Source organism: Coregonus lavaretus (assembly GCF_964263955.1).
Source record: "Coregonus lavaretus genome assembly, chromosome: 2".
NCBI classification, from domain to species: Eukaryota; Metazoa; Chordata; class Actinopteri; order Salmoniformes; family Salmonidae; genus Coregonus; species Coregonus lavaretus.
In genome coordinates, this window is record NC_139989.1 from 73,513,686 (window position 1) to 73,530,684 (window position 16,999).

The 16,999-nt window shown below is 39.8% G+C and overlaps 1 protein-coding gene across 1 annotated transcript in view; it reads left to right on the plus strand.

Annotated features, from left to right (window-relative positions):
• LOC311142326 (NACHT, LRR and PYD domains-containing protein 3-like) overlaps positions 1-16,999 on the plus strand; it is a 385,235-nt gene that overhangs the window by 349,329 nt on the left and 18,907 nt on the right. The window contains exon 2 of the mRNA XM_084177954.1: positions 7,706-7,804. Within this exon, the coding sequence (XP_084034080.1) occupies positions 7,706-7,804 (99 nt within the window). The remainder of the gene's footprint in view (positions 1-7,705; positions 7,805-16,999) is intronic.

A 16,999-nucleotide genomic window follows, 5' to 3' on the forward strand; every position in this document is an offset into this window, starting at 1 on the left:
ACTCAGGTCTTCCACTGCTGGACATCTCATCATCCAACCCACTGGGTCACTCAGGTCTTCCACTGTTGGACATCTCATCATCCAACCCACTGGGTCACTCAGGTCTTCCACTGCTGGACATCTCATCATCCAACCCACTGGGTCACTCAGGTCTTCCACTGCTGGACATCTCATCATCCAACCCACTGGGTCACTCAGGTCTTCCACTGCTGGACATCTCATCATCCAACCCACTGGGTTACTCAGGTCTTCCACTGCTGGACATCTCATCATCCAACCCACTGGGTCACTCAGGTCTTCCACTGCTGGACATCTCATCATCCAACCCACTGGGTCACTCAGGTCTTCCACTGCTGGACATCTCATCATCCAACCCACTGGGTCACTCAGGTCTTCCACTGCTGGACATCTCATCATCCAACCCACTGGGTCACTCAGGTCTTCCACTGCTGGACATCTCATCATCCAACCCACTGGGTCACTCAGGTCTTCCACTGCTGGACATCTCATCATCCAACCCACTGGGTCACTCAGGTCTTCCACTGCTGGACATCTCATTATCCCCAAACCCAACCTTCACCGTTTTGGCAACAGGACATTCTCCAGGGCAGCACACAGACAATGGAACTCCCTGCCTCCATCTGTCTGTGGCTGTTGGTAACCAATGGTTATTTAATTGGTTTAAACTTCAAATGTGAACTTTGACTATAGCATACTTTGCTGTCACACCTCGCACGCAAATACATTTTTCATATTGTGTGGAGTAGGGTGAATAATGGATGTGCCCGAATCAAATCTTTCCAAGAGAGGTGTGGCATCAAAGTAATGTGGTGACCACTTCAAGGTCGTAGGCTTTCATAATATAATATCTATAGAATATATGGATAATATCCATTCATTTAAATAAAGTGTTAACCACAAAGTATGGGCTTGTTGTTTTGTTTTGGATTCATTGTTTTCATGTTGATTCGTGTTGTTTCATGTTTCATGTTTAATATTGACAGATGTGTCATATCAATAAGCTGATTAAACAGCATTATCATTACACAGGTGCACTTTGTGCTGGGGACAATAAAACGGCACTCTAAAATTTGCAGTTTTGTCACACAACACAACGCCACAGATGTATCAAGTTTTGAGGGAGCATGCAATTGGCATCCTGATTGCATGAATGTCCACCAGAGCTGTTGAATGAGAATTGAATGTTGAATGTACATTTCACTACCATAAGCCGCCTCCAACATTGTTTTAGAGAATTTGGCAGTACGTCCAACCGGCCTCACAACCGCAGACCACGTGTAACCACGCCAGCCCAGGACCTCCACATCCGGCTTCTTCACCTGTGGGATCGTCTGAAACCATCCACCCGGACAGCTGATGAAACTGTGGGTTTGCACAACCAAAGAATTTCTGCACAAACTGTCAGAAACAGTCTCAGGGAAGCTCATCTGCGTACTCGTCGTCCTCACCAGGGTCTTGACCTTACTGCAGTTCGGTGTCATAAACGACTGCATCGGGCAAATGCTCACCTTCGATGGCCACTGGCACGCTGGAGAAGTGTGCTCTTCACAGATTAATCCGGTTTCAAATGTACTGGCGTCGTGTGGGCAGCAGCCTGATCAACTCTATGCGAAGGAGATGTGTCGCGCTGCATGAGGCAATTTACATTTTAATTAGGCCTACATGAAACATGAAACAACAATATTAAACATGAAACATGAAACAACAATAATAAACATGAAAGCAATAAATCCAAAACAAAACAACAAGCCCATACTTTGTGGTTAACACTTTTTTTTTTATGAATGAATATTATATATTCTATAGAAATTATATTATGAAAGCCTACGACCTTGAAGTGGTCATCACGTTACTTTGATGCCACACCTCATTCATGGAGGAACCAATGAGGTCAAAACGTTAGCTAGCTACACCAGGTAGACAAATTAGCCAGCTAGCTAGCAAAACTGTCGTTGACGTTCTTCTCCCTAAAGAAGGCAGGAGAACAGGGACTGTCACTAAGCAGGTTTCTTTTTGTGTACATTTCTAGAAACTGTTGTTGTTTTCCAGTGAGTGTTGTCGTGTAGCGACCAGTCTGTCTCCAAGGCCGTTCCTGGAATGGAATGTTGACGTGGGTGGTAGCAGTTGTGCAGGAGCTATTGATAATAAGAGGGCGCCAGCATGATTGTGTTCATGAGTGTGTTCTTCTGAAGTAGGCTACATTTTCTTCATGTCATGTGTCTGTATACCTATCTAAAATAAATACATAGAGTTATTGTGACGGTGTAGGCTATATTCAATGGGATTTATTAGACTTTTGCAAATGTAGATGTTCCAAAGGTCCGCATCAGTGGCTTGCAGGCTATGGGTGGAAGCCAGGAGATGCTAAATGTGTTGATGTTAATTAAGGTCAATAAGCATGAGACAGGCAGTTATCTGAATGACAATCACCGGCTGACAGAATGTCATGACCACCACAGTCCTCCGTAACATCAATAAGGGATCATAGCTTTCACCTGGATTCACCTGGTCAGTCTATGTCATGGAAAGAGCAGGTATTCCTAATGTTTTGTCCACACAGTGTATATCATGTGTATATAATAAATAAACACACTTGAACTTAGAAGGGAAGGAGGAGGTCAGCCAGAAAGGGAGGGGAAAAGATGGCCAGCTTTGTGGTTAGATTGTAGGTGAACAAAACATTGAAACTACATAGTCTTAAGTTATGTCCTCAAATGTTATGGAATCTAAAAATATCACATTAGCTGGTAGAACTGACGAATGAAATGAAAATGAGAGTGAGAGTGAGAGTGTGAGTGAGAGTGAGAGTGAGAGAGTGAGAGTGAGAGTGAGAGAGAGAGAGAGAGAGAGAGAGAGAGAGAGAGAGAGAGAGAGAGAGAGAGAGAGAGAGAGAGAGAGAGAGAGAGAGAGAGAGAGAGAGAGAGAGAGAGAGAGAGAGAGAGAGAGAGAGAGAGAGAGAGAGAGAGAGAGAGAGAGAGAGAGAGACAGAGAGAGAGAGAGTGAGAGAGTGAGTGGGTGAGAGTGTGAGTGAGAGTGAGAGTGAGAGGGAGGAACCTGATATGTAAATAGGTTCAGCAAACGAAAGTAACTTTCAGTGACCGAATGATCATTCTAGACTCTGCTTCTATTGAGAGACACATAAAAGGTAAGACGACGATTGTTATTATATTAATATAGTTGATGATATTGTTATGTGTATTAATATAGTTGATGATATTGTTATGTGTATTAATATAGTTGATGATGTTGTTATGTGTATTAATATAGTTGATGATATTGTTATGTGTATTAATATAGTTGATGATATTGTTATGTGTATTAATATAGTTTATGATATTGTTATGTGTATTAATATAGTTGATGATATTGTTATGTGTATTAATATAGTTGATGATATTGTTATGTGTATTCATATAGTTGATGATATTGTTATGTGTATTAATATAGTTGATGATATTGTTATGTGTATTCATATAGTTGATGATATTGTTGTGATATTAATATAGTTGATGATATTGTTATGTGTATTCATATAGTTGATGATATTGTTATGTGTATTCATATAGTTGATGATATTGTTGTGATATTAATATAGTTGATGATATTGTTATGTGTATTCATATAGTTGATGATATTGCTATGATATTAATATAGTTGATGATAATGTTATGTGTATTAATATAGTTGATGATATAGTTATGATATTAATATAGTTGATGATATTGTTATGTGTATTAATATAGTTGATGATATTTTGTTATGTGTATTCATATAGTTGATGAATATTTTGGTGGACAGAGTGTTATAATAGGCCTACTCTCCTTAAAATGTTTTGGATATAAATTAGATGCGGGATGTGAATTCGTTCTGTTTCCATTTGTGTGCCCCAGGGTGATCACTCCTACACTATCTAGAATCTAAAAGGGTTCTTTAGCTGTCCCCATGGGAGAACCCTTTGTAGAAACCTTTTTGGTCCTAGGTAGAACCCTTTTGGGTTCCATGAAGAATCCTTTCCACAGAGGGTTCTACATAGAAGCCAGAAGGGTTCTACCTGGAACCCAAAAGCGTTATCCTGTGGGGACAGCCAGAGGACCCTTTTGGAACTCTTTTTTCTAAGAGTGTACTGTATCATAGGTCTATAGACTTGTCTTCTCAAAACAGGCTTAAAACACAACAAGCAACAACATTTTCTCTTTCTAATCTACTGTTAACTCTTTTCACTCAGGAAGGTATTTTGTGTGAAAGAGAGACAAATAAATATTGTGGAAAGGCTGTGTGTTCATTAGTGCCCACCGTAGCAAAACGTTTGGCAACAGAAACCGTTTAGGTCACGTTGTACAGCGTTTGGAGTAAACTGTTTATGCAACATTTTAAAACTGTTGGCTGCTGTGTAAACGAATGAATACGACCCAGGTAGTAGCCTACAACTTGGCTGTTGATGCCTGCCTCATGCTGAAACCTGAACTTGGTGTACTATGTGTGAGAAAAGAACTTGGTGTACTATGATGCTAGCTAGATATACTGGTTAAAACCGATTTGTAGGTGATCAATCCTGCTACTGATAACCTATGTGAACTGATTTGAACAGGTTTAGGCTGGTCATCTAGGATATTGTATGCTATAGCCGAGGTATAGACCTTGATCTGCATATCACTAACAAACTGCTATTATACAGTAAAACCTAGCCTACTTTGCATAATATAAAATCTCGTACTTCTTGCAAAAAACCTTTCTGTACGGATCACTGATCACCCTCAGATCAATCATGTCCGTTTTAGCCCTTCTGTCTACATTCTCAGATACGTTTAGAAAAGAACAGATTGAAAAAAATAGTCTACTTTTAATAAATACACATTAGCCTGAGAGAGTGGAAGGCCTGAGAGGAATGTGGCCTTGTGTTGCTGCACTGTCTTTAACTACCTTAACAAACAGTAACAGGGAGATGAGGTGAAAGATATCAGTCACGACTACATGTTGTTACAGGCTTTGGTATTTCCATTTATATTTTGAGGTTGGACGTTAGCACGTTGGCCGCACCTCTTGGCGCCACCTCAATAGACAGTATGCTTATGCCTGTGCTGGCTTGTCATCTCTTTAGTCAGAAGGGTTCCATCTGTTATGTGATATTGAAGAGCAGCTGGCCCAGTGTTCTGGTTGGCCTTAGATATGTTAGAAGACTGGTACCTCTTTGTAGCTCTGCTTCTTTAAGTTGATGAACAAAGTCTTTCTGCCTTGTATCTCCCAGGTTTTTGTCTGGTTTGGTTTGGTCTGGTTTGGTTTGGTCTGGTTTGGTCTGGTTTGGTTTGGTCTGGTTTGGTTTGGTCTGGTTTGGTCTGGTTTGGTCTGGTGTGGTCTGGTTTGGTTTGGTTTGGTCTGGTTTGGTCTGGTTTGTTCCACTTGTTTTTTTACTCCATATTGTAAGTTGGAGGGTTTTATTTCAGATGTCCTCGTCTGGAGCCACTTCAATGGGCACTCATGGTGGGAGTCTTTTAGGTACCACTTTCTTGTTGCTAGTCAACATTCAGTGGACACTAGGGATTGGACGATTAATACCGGAGCTACGATGTGCCGTTGCAGTTTTCAAAGCACTACTGATTCGACACAACGTATCAATGCTTGTATCAAAGTAACAATACTACGTGATGATGACGGTCGAAGCTTCAGACATCACACTACCATCTGACAGGTGTCAGAAGAGCACCGACCTCTGCTGGAAGCTTTGTGTTTTTATCTATACAGGACAAAAATATAAACGCAACATGTAAAGTGTTGGTCCCATGTTTCATGAGCTGAAATAAAATATCCCAGAAATGTTCCATGTGCACAAAAAGCATATTTCTCTCCGATTTTGTGCACACATTTGTTAACATCCCTGTTAGTGAGCATTTCTCAGTTGCCAAGATAATCCATCCACCAGACAGGGGTGGAAAATCAAGAAGCTGATTAAACAGCATGATCATTACACATGTGCACCTTGTGCTGGAGACAGTAAAAAGGCCACTCGAAAATGTGCAGTTTTGTCACAAAACACAATGCCACAGATGTCTCAGGTTTTGAGGGAGCGTGCCATTGGCATGCTGACTGCAGGAATGTCCACCAGAGCTGTTGCCAGAGAATTACATTGGTGTCAGAAGTGGAACGGCGGCTGTGAGGTCATCAGACTGGCCCGGACGTGTGAGTAGTCGACTTCCTGGTCGGAGGGGGCAGTGTGAGCCACATTCCAATTCCCACCATGTGGGTTAACCCTATTGGTGCGATGCGTAGGTTGTTTGCCTTTTACACGTGCAACCTGGGTTCGCTTCCCTGCCCTGCTGTTTGCTACATTGGAGTCAGAATAGTATGGTGTCTGTGAGGCCATCAGAATGCACGGCCCGGATGTGTGAGGGGTCTGAGTAGACGAAGCACGGGACTTGCTTTTATAAGGGGCAGTGTGAGCCAGGTTACAATTCCCATCGCAGCAATAGGTTTAACCCTATAGACAGGTTATAATTAGGTTTAACCCTACTGCTGCGATGCTTAGGGTGTTTGCCTTTTTCGCCAGCGACCTGGGTTCACTGCCCTGCCCCGCTGTTTATTACAATATTAATATCACAGGCTACCCGACGTCCGTTGAACAAAGAGACACAACAATATGAGTGAAAGGATTTTAGGATAATATCAGTTAGTGTTTATTTAGAGTTGTCTTCTGGGTTCAGCCTTCTAGCTGGCTTTTTCAATAGGGTGAAATATAACAAATGACATGGTCTCAGAGTTTGGAGATAACCATTCCCAGTTTAAATCGCCCATGATTTCCATTTCATTATTTCCCCAGAGCAGCAAGGGAATCTAGAGACTCAACCTTTGCAGAATCAGAATCACCTTTAATCGCCTACAGTTGGCATGCTGACTGCAGGAATGTCCACCAGAGATGTTGCCAGAGAATTGAATGTTCATTTCTCTACCATAAGCTGCCTCCAACGTCGTTTTAGAGAATTTGGCAGTACGTCCAACCGGCCTCACAAAATGCGAGAGATCTCACTGATTTCTCCCTGGTGCCAGTGCTTTTTTTTTTGATGCAAAGTCTCTTTCAAACACTGACCTCTACTGGACACCGTATTTATACATTTAGTTTGATGTCTTCCAGTTTGTAGCCCCTGAATGGGAGCTCAGCAGGTAGGGACAGGGATTGGGATTTCCCATTGTTGTTTAAATAATGTGTTTTATTTAGTGTAACCTATGATAATCTTCTGTATTTAGTATCCTAAATAATACCACAGATGCATCGTTTTTGAAAACATAACTAACTAAATGTTATTTTTATTAGTACTCAAATCTATCCATGGCGTTTTCAGCAAAATTTGTTGAAAGCCCCAAAGGGTTCAGAAAGCCTCTGTTTCCCATCACTAGTGGACACCCCCATGAGTGTCTTTCAGAACCCCTCCTAAAACCACCTGTTTCGTTTTGGTTGTTGTTAGTGACTCTTTGTTAGTTCCTTCTTCTGTTTGAGAGACAATGTTTTATTTCTTGTTGAGGAACGTAACAATGTTCCTCAATAATGTGATTAAATTAAATCACCCAACTGTTTGGATACGTCTGTTAGTAAATGTTTTATTTCTAAGAGATCATGAGTAAAAGAGAAAAATTGACATTCTAGAATGAGTTGTCACTGTGTTCACCACAACCAACATTCTGCATCTCTGTTTAGGGGTCAGTGGTCTAAAATGAGTCTCTCTGGGGAGAGAGAGGAGGGGGGCCCTGCCTCTAAAATGAGTCTCTCTGGGGAACATGACACCAAAGCTAAGAGGTGAGATAACAATTATATGAATAATTTATTATGTTTATTTCCAAAACGCTATTTCCCCCAAAAAATCACATTTGTGTTTAAAAAAATATATAATTTATTGCTAATATTACTTTTCTCAGATTTGTTATTCATAGATTTTAAATGTGTATGCATTTTTTTTTGTTGTTGTTTGCAAAACACTACATTTCCATTGTTCAGCCAGAATAAAATGTTTATATCCTGTATATATGACTGTGATATGTGGTTGTCTCACCTAGCTATCGTAAGATGAATGCACTTACAGATGCCATATCTTAATTTGACCCAGTTTCTCTCAGCAGGAAAATAATCCTGCAGCATCCTGCAGCAACAGGAAATATGAATTATTATGTGGATTATAATTAATGGAAATTTGTTGTAGGGGTTGATACATTTTTCATTATAGCAAAATAAGTCTGACATTTTGAAGTGGAAATTATAAACTTTAGAAGCCTTTTTAAACCTTGAATACATTACAAGTATGCATTTCCTGATGTGTGGGAAAATTCATTTTCAAATTTCAACTAAAAAAAAGAGAAAAGTAAAAAGAAAGTAAAGTAAAAGAGAACAATGGCACTGAGTTTGAAGGTAGGCCTTGAAATACATTCACAGGTACACCTCCAATTGACTCAAATGATGTCAATTAGAATATCAGAAGCTTCTGAAGCCATGACATTCCAAGCTGTTTAAAGGCACAGTCAACTTAGTGTATAAAAACTTCTGACCCACTGGAATTGTGATACAGTGAATTATAAGTGAAATAATCTGTCTGTAATCAACTGTTGGAAAAATGATTGTGTCATGCACAAAGTAGATGTCCTTACCGACTTGCCAAAAATATAGGTTGTTAACAAGGAATTTGTGGAGAGGTTGAAAAACGAGTTTTAATGATTCCAAACTCAGTGTATGTAAACTTCCGACTTCAACTGTATGGAACCAATAAAAGTAATATATATTTTTGGGTTCAGTGAAGAAGAACCTCTAGCGTTCTGATCAACGAAAGGTGAATGTTTTGAGGATGTGAACCCAGCAGCCCTCCAGGTCAGATCAAGCCCGCCTGTTTTTTCCAGCGCCCGGCCCGGGATTCGAACCAGCCACCTTTCTGCCATAGGTCCAACTCCTGCCACTGCTCCAACTCCTTAGACACTGGGCGAAAACCTGAGTTAATCTTCAGAAATAAGAATGAGTTGATCTGCCAAAATGAAGACAAAATGCTATGCAGACATACACAGTATCAGTTGTTATACATAATTATTATACATAAATCATTGCCAAAAGCACAAGACATACTGTGCATGTAGGTCTATATTTATGGATTGATCATATAGAAATATAAAAATATTATTTTTAACTACTCCAAAGCAATTACATGTGGTGCAGGAACCACTGACTCGCTGCATTATTCTATAGTATTATCAAGACACCTGCTGTTAATTCTTAACTGGTTAGGACAGCTCATGAGGTGTCCTAAATATCTGCCGACTAGGTGGGACTAGAGGCTTCATGCATAGCTTTAATTTATACCCATAAGTGTAAAATGTCTTTATTCTCAGCACTTATACGACCAATGTTCTACTCTGAGACATTTTGTGGATATGGGCCCAGATCTCAAAATATTGTTATAAAAAAACTTTAAATATTTGTTATATATATATATATATGTAAATTAATATTAAAAATGAAAGTTACTAATGTAAGCCACTGTAAAGACTTGGTTTAGTTTGTTGTGTTGCACTGCTCATGTCCACGTTCTGGAACTGTCCGCGTCCACGTCTGGTGTGGCGCCAGGATATTGTCCAGTTAGGGCTGAGGTGATCTTGGGGAATAATGACGAAGTTCGTTTCAGTGTTTCAGTGTTGAGATGCCGGAGTTTATTGTTCAATTTGCTTTTTGGTCAGGGACAGTATGAGTGTAGCCAGATCCTTTTCACTCGCTATCCATGTTTAATTTTGTGGTTCACCGGATTCGTCATCATCCTCGAGGGACAGACAAACGACCTGCTGGTTAGCCAAGCTAGTCGGTACAGCTAGCTAAGCTAGCTACTCTACCAGCAGAATCCTAGTTATCCTAGCTACCACTACATCATCACCGGCTGCCTGCATTTCTTGTGGACCGATGGAGCTCCCTGGTTGTTTCTTCCACCTGTTAAATACTGTGGAGAGCTTCTCCCTCTCTCGTTGACGGATGCTGGCTTCCTACGCTCCCTCTGTCCGGTTCTCCTCTCTTCACTAGATGGACGGTAACTTTAGTGTTTAACCCCTCTCTGTCCAAGGACCGAACTTTTGAATATTATTTTCGGGGCGCCTCAACTGGGCTCCATGACATTTTTAACGCTTTTTATCTTGATAAAAACTAGTTCATTGCATCCGCCATGGAGCCCAGTTTCATAATATTACCTTATGTCCCTACTTATGGAGTAATTGTGAAAAAACAGGCCTTATGTTTGGTCATGTTTCACCCTACCAGCTCCTATTAGTTCTATTGAGCTCCGAGACACTGACTCGCATTCAGAACGTTCTATTCCCAGCCCATTGTTCTGAGTCACAATGCCAGCTTCATTATTGTTATCAATGAGACCTGCCTGCGTTAACCCTGTAGGTTTACCTCAGGTAACTTATTATTAACAAGATTACGGCTACTTGGTGAGCGGGGCTAATGTTCACCTGTGTACACGTTTGCATTCACCCATTCTACTATCGATAGCCATCAAAAGTTTTAAAAAAAAACGCATATCCCTGTCCTCTTTTTCAAGATTTTGCCGATTTAAACAGCCAGAAGACATTTTTAAATTAAGAAATATACTTTTTTTTGACGATTTGTTGTTTCTATATGGCTGCTGGGTAATTTGATATGCATCGAAATCTTCGTTTGTAGGCATCGAATTGAGCGAATACTGACCAGGTTCACTGAGTTGCAAACCAAATGGATATAATGGGGTGATCGTTGTCTAATCGGGTGGTCTAGCTAATAGATTTGTAGATCTGACGCAGTTGCTACCTCAGATTATGAGCCTAGCAGGTGTTGTGAATGAGGTATGTAGTACCCACATACGGCCACAAGGAGGAGCAAGAGTGCCATAAACCCATACTGTTTTTTGCCTTAAAAACCCTAAACTTAACAATCAATCAAATATATTTATAAAGCTCTTTTTACATCAGCAGATGCACAAAGTGCTATACAGAAACTCTAACCCTAGATATAACCTATTTTAGCCTTAACCCTAGGTATAACATATTTTAGCCTTAACCCATAAGTTATTTTATGAAATTTATTATTGCAAGGCTGTACGTGAATTAATAACTTTTAATTAATAAATATTTCCAATAGATGGAAGCATATGACCACAAATCATCAGTTATAGGCTGCAAGCAGCAATATGATTGACATAAAATAGCATGCAACCAAAGACTATATGTCCCGTGATTAACTAAGACTGTCACTCATTACTTTAGTTAGCTATATATCTCGTATTAGGCCTGTGTTGCTTTTAGAAGAGCAATTAAATAGTGACTATAGCAGGTGATGAACACTGGGTAAATAATCACTAGTCAGATGCGCTAACCTCAACCCTAGTATACATGCATTATAAAAAATGATCTTAATATCTGATATTGGGAGTAAACAACCTCGGAATAGAAAAGACAAGAGTGCATCTTCCAGCCCGCCAATAAATTACATCATGCAAATGTACCTCAACATGCCCCTCGCTTGTGCTAGAAGGCAGAGTGCTCGCTGCTGGTTGATGAATCTGACAATGAATGTACTAGGAAAATAAGTTTTCCTTGACCAGAGGTGACTAAATTAATGTTCAGGCTTATTTATAATCGTTATAGTAATGAAGTATAATTTCAAAACATGAGCATAAAACAGCTAATAATAAACATGAATCATCATTATATTATTTCACAGTAATCTGTTAAATGCTTTTTCAGTCGTTCCTCTTGCGTTAGCAGTGTGGAAAGGGACAGTAAAAAGCGTGTGCAGGAGTTTTCCTGTGAGGGGGAGTGGTGGTGTATCCAGGGAGAAAACTAAAGGAATATTCTGAAATGTCATTTGTGGTCTTATGCTGCCATCTATTGGAAGTAGTCAGAAACTGCAGTAGTACTGAATAAAGTGTATCCTTACTGAAGTAGTAATTACTCAGAATTTCAAAATATGACATTTTCTAGTTCATTGTACCACCTACAACCATAAAATAACAATTTATAGCATAACAAACAATGAAACTGACATAAACCAAAAACACTATACAAAAACACTATACCTAGCAGTACTACTTATTTATCTGAGAGTGGGGCAGATATATGTATTATTACTGTGTAAAACCTAGCAGTACTACTTATTTCTCTGAGAGTGAGGTAGATATATATTATTACTGTGTAAAACCTAGCAGTACTACTTATTTCTCTGAGAGTGAGGCAGATATATAGCATTTTGCAAAAAACATGATTATTTGTCTCTCTGAAATAAAACTGTTAAGTGATAGATTTTAAACAAATGCATGTCTCCAATCTCTTTCATAATTTATTTAAACAACAAAAGCTACTTTACAAACATTTCTGAAAATGGATATATAGCGTTTTGGAATGAAACTCTTCTTATTTTTCCCGATCTGAGCTCAGAGTAGATGAGAGACATAATGTTTGTCTCTGTTGTGTTGAAGCCCAATCAAGCAGGAGAGACCAGCCTCCCCTGTACCCAGCTGTGTATCCATGAAGAGTGACCGGTCTATGAATCATCCTATAATGTTTAGAGAGGGAGACTTTTCTACTGAACAAAGGTAAGAATAACTCATGGGTCATGGTCAGTGAGTTAAACAACACTGTCTCTAGTAATTTCTCCTCTCCCATTTTCCCATTTATTTTTGTTGTTTTCATAATCCATAGGCTAATCTTTTTTTCAATTTTCATAGTCCTGAAACAATATTAAACAAACACAACATTCCCTCCCTGTGTGTGTGTGTGTTTGTGTCAGTGAGTGAGTGTGTGTGTGTGTGTGTGTGCACTCCCTGGATGAGGAGATGTAATCTCTATCCTGATTGCCTAGTCACTTTCACCCCTACCTACATATACATATTACCTCAATTACCTCAACTACCTGGTACCCCTGCACATTGACTCAGTACTGGTACTCCTTGTATATAGTCTAGTTATTACCTCAACTACCTGGTACCCAGCACATTGACTCAGTACTGGTACTCCTTGTATATAGTCTAGTTATTACCTCAACTACCTGGTACCCTGCAAATTGACTCAGTACTGGTACTCCTTGTATATAGTCTAGTTATTACCTCAACTACCTGGTACCCCTGCACATTGACTCAGTACTGGTACTCCTTATAGCCTCATTATTGTTATTTTATTATGTTACTATTTCCTTTTTTATTTAGTGACTTTTTGTGACTTTTTAACTCTGCATTGTTGGGAAAGGGCTCGTAAGTAAGCATTTCAAGGTAAAGTGTACCACTGTTGTATTCGGCCCATGTGAGAAATACAATTTGATTTGATTTTAAGCTCATGCGCAGAAATACGTCATTGGGTCTAATGGTCGTCTTGTGCCGAACTGCACATGTGCAGGCCGTCAAATCAAAGGCACTCCTTCGATATGAAGTTGTTTTTGACTAACATGAAAATGTGTTAGTTTGTTAAACTACTTAAGACAGAACATTTTCAAAATTAACAACTAAGGAAGTCATTTTTACCTCTCATTGACTTCTCAAACCCCAAACCCTGGCCTGGTCTGCTTCATATGTATTCCCAGAAGACATTTTTTACATCAGCAGTTGTCACAAAGTGCTTATATAGAAACCCAGTCTAAAACCACAAAGGGCAAGGCACGCGTAGACAAGATGGCGTATTGAATAGAAATCGGTACAAAACACCTCAAGATAAAAACATAATATTCAAAATCAGTAAGTTAGACTAAATATTAGCATTTCATATATTCACAGTTAATATAATTCAATCTGGATAATAACACAAAACAGATCATAAGGCTAGAGAAATATATCGACAAATATTACAACAACACGCAACACCCAAACATGACTGAAGAGAAGCGTGGAGAGCCGATCCCCAAAAGGAAACGCGACTCATCGACTGATACAGATGATATATGCTTTTCATCACTGGGTATGGTAAGTGTGGAAAGCGACCTGTTGAAGTCGATAAATGACAAATTGGGCATACTAGAATTGGTCAGTAAAGACGTAAAAGATATGAAAGCTAGTCTTCAAATGAGTGACGAAAAAGCTTTGGTAATGGAGAAAGAAATCAAAGAATTAAAAGTGACAGTTTCTAAAATGGAAACGGACGTTAGGGAACTAAAAAAGGAGAACTACCTTCTGAGAGAAGCCTTACTAGACATCCAAACTAGATCGATGAGGGAAAATCTAGTACTTACGGGTATTCAGGAAAAGGAGGGAGAAATAACAGAGAATATTATGAAGGACTTCCTGCATACAGCGCTACAAATCCCACTCGAGGCTGTCGATAAAATCCAACTCGAACATGTACATCGTTTCGGAAAAAGAGGACAGAAATATGAGCGCCCAATCGTTGCCAAATTTGCTTTATTTAAGGATAAAGCTATGGTGAAAAGCCTAGGAAAAAGACTTGCTGGCACGAAAATAGGCATGAATGATCAGTTCCTGAGGGAGATTGTAGAAAGGCGCAAAGTTCTGTATCCAATCCTCAAGGAAAACAGATTAAAAGGGAAACGTGTTGCACTAGTGGTGGATAAATTATATATTGACAACCAAATGTTCAGAGACACAAAGACTACTCCATGGCTATTCTAAAAGTTGTAATAGAGGAGTCAAATATTGGAGCACCTGACACTAGCAATGATAGGGTGTTAAAGATAATGATGTTAAATAACATTTATAGTAAGTATAGTATGTTATAAAAGGATAAAACGATATAACAAGCAGAATAATACATATTTAAATACAAATAATTAGAACATGGCTTTGTTGGCGGGAGGTTGTTGTTTTGGCGGATGGTTGTTGTGGTTGGTCCTGTGTTCTCTCTGGCGTCCTTTCCCCCTTGCGGCAGATGTGGATGCGGGTGCGTTTGCACGCTCGGCCCATTTCTTCCGCAGTCAACCATGTGATGTGCATTTTTGTGTTTGAAAAGGTGCGGTGTTAAGTGAGTGAGAGGGGAAATGGTTGCATATCCCAGAGCCGACCGGGGGTCTATGAGCAGGGGTAGTGAGAGAGAGCTTTCAATTTTGTGTAGATGAGGGATATACATTTTCAAATATAGTATACATCTAATCGAATTATTCATTGTCCTATCATGATGGAAAGATCCCTAACCCTATAACCTGGACACCCACCTGAGCGACCCATTCACCAAAGAGAAGTTCCCATCTCTTTTATGGACCTGCTGTGAATATGCAGCCTAAGCAGAGAAATAAATGTGGTCAGAGACATACTTGAGCAGCACCACCCCCTCAAGATTCTGAGCCTGCCTGGCAGGGTTGGTCCTACAAAGCCAGAGCCCCCTGATGGGAGAGCATAATATACAAGGAAATTCTCAAAGCTGCTAATGAGAACCTTGACGACCTTTTACCTAGCCGGTGGGGATTCCGGTGGGGTACGCCCACCCAGGTAGTGGATGTGCTGGCAACACTGGCTGCAGTAACCCATGGGGAGGGGGTCACACTCGGACAATCAGAGAGGGGGTTTATCATTGTGGCCCTGGTGGCACAAAATAATCAAAGGTCTGACCGCATGGAGATGCTTGGGAAAATGGTTACAACATCAGAGTGTTTGTGTCTCAGGTGAAGAGGGTGGATCTGATCTCCATCACCTAGGACTTGACATAGATTAAGTAGATTAATCAAATCTCACATTGTTATATATTTCTGCTCAATCTGCATGCTTTCTCAATCAGCTTTAACTGTATGTGCGCTCGTAAATCAAGTTATTTCTCGAGTTGGGCTCTGGGATATAACAGCCGTTGAGTATCTGATTTTATGGTGGATTGTGGAGGAGGGGGGTTGAGTGTGTTGGAGTATGTGAGTATGTGCGTGTGTGCTTGTCTGGCATCTGTTGTGGGGGGGTGGGGATGTTGGGGGGGAGGGGGGACTATGGGATGGACCACAGGAATTATTTGCTAGTATAATAATTGCTTGAATTAAATGTAATACAATGTCAATCCGGGTTATATGTTAGAATCCTATGCGTGAACTGCCGACATTATTACGCATATTAATTGATAATGATGGAAAATAGGATATGCATAATTTAAAAAAAATAGTTATATAGATATATATATATATATATAGAGGTGAAAGCATTGGAAATGCTTTTGGCGGTTAATCTGCTTCTGTTTTGTGGGTGGCACTGTGTGCTGTTTTCGATGGATGGGTCCTGGCCTCTCAGGGCCTTAGGGATCCGGAGGGACGTGGGTGGGATGCTGATCACTGGGATGACGGCTCAACTTGGGATGGGGAGGGGCTTTAGCGGGGGAATTAGTGGAGAACAATTGAAGGGTTACTCCGTAGCAATGCAAATATCACGGTACAGCTATATGGACACTCAATCATTACGGTATTTTTTATTGGTAAATTTACAAACATATATAATGATAAATAGACTTGAAACTTGTATCTCATTATGGTGTATGGTGAAATAAGTATAGCCAGTTATAATTTTAATGGCTTAGCTGATAATAACAAAAGAAGAACAATATTTACATGGCTCAAAGAGAAGGAATATAATATCTATTGTATACAGGAAACTCATTCAACAATTCGAGATGAAGTAGCGTGGAAAAAATAATGGGGGGATATACTTCTCCCATGGGCAAAGAAATTCAAAAGGGGTGATCTATTAATTAATAGTAATTTCGATCCGAATGTGCAAATTGTCCAAATAGATACGCAAGGTAGATGGATTATTTTAAATATGTTATTGGACCATAAACAGATATGGCTCATTAACCTTCACGGACCAAATAATGATGATCCACAATTCTTTGACAATATATATAATAAATGATCAAGCCTGCAAGCAATCCAAGACAATATTATTATGGTGGGGGATTATAATACTGTTTTAAATAGCTCAATGGACCGTAAAGGAAATCACACCACAAACAATCACCCACATGCTCTTAAGGAAATTGTGAATGTCATGGATACATTAGAACTAGTAGATATATGGAGGCT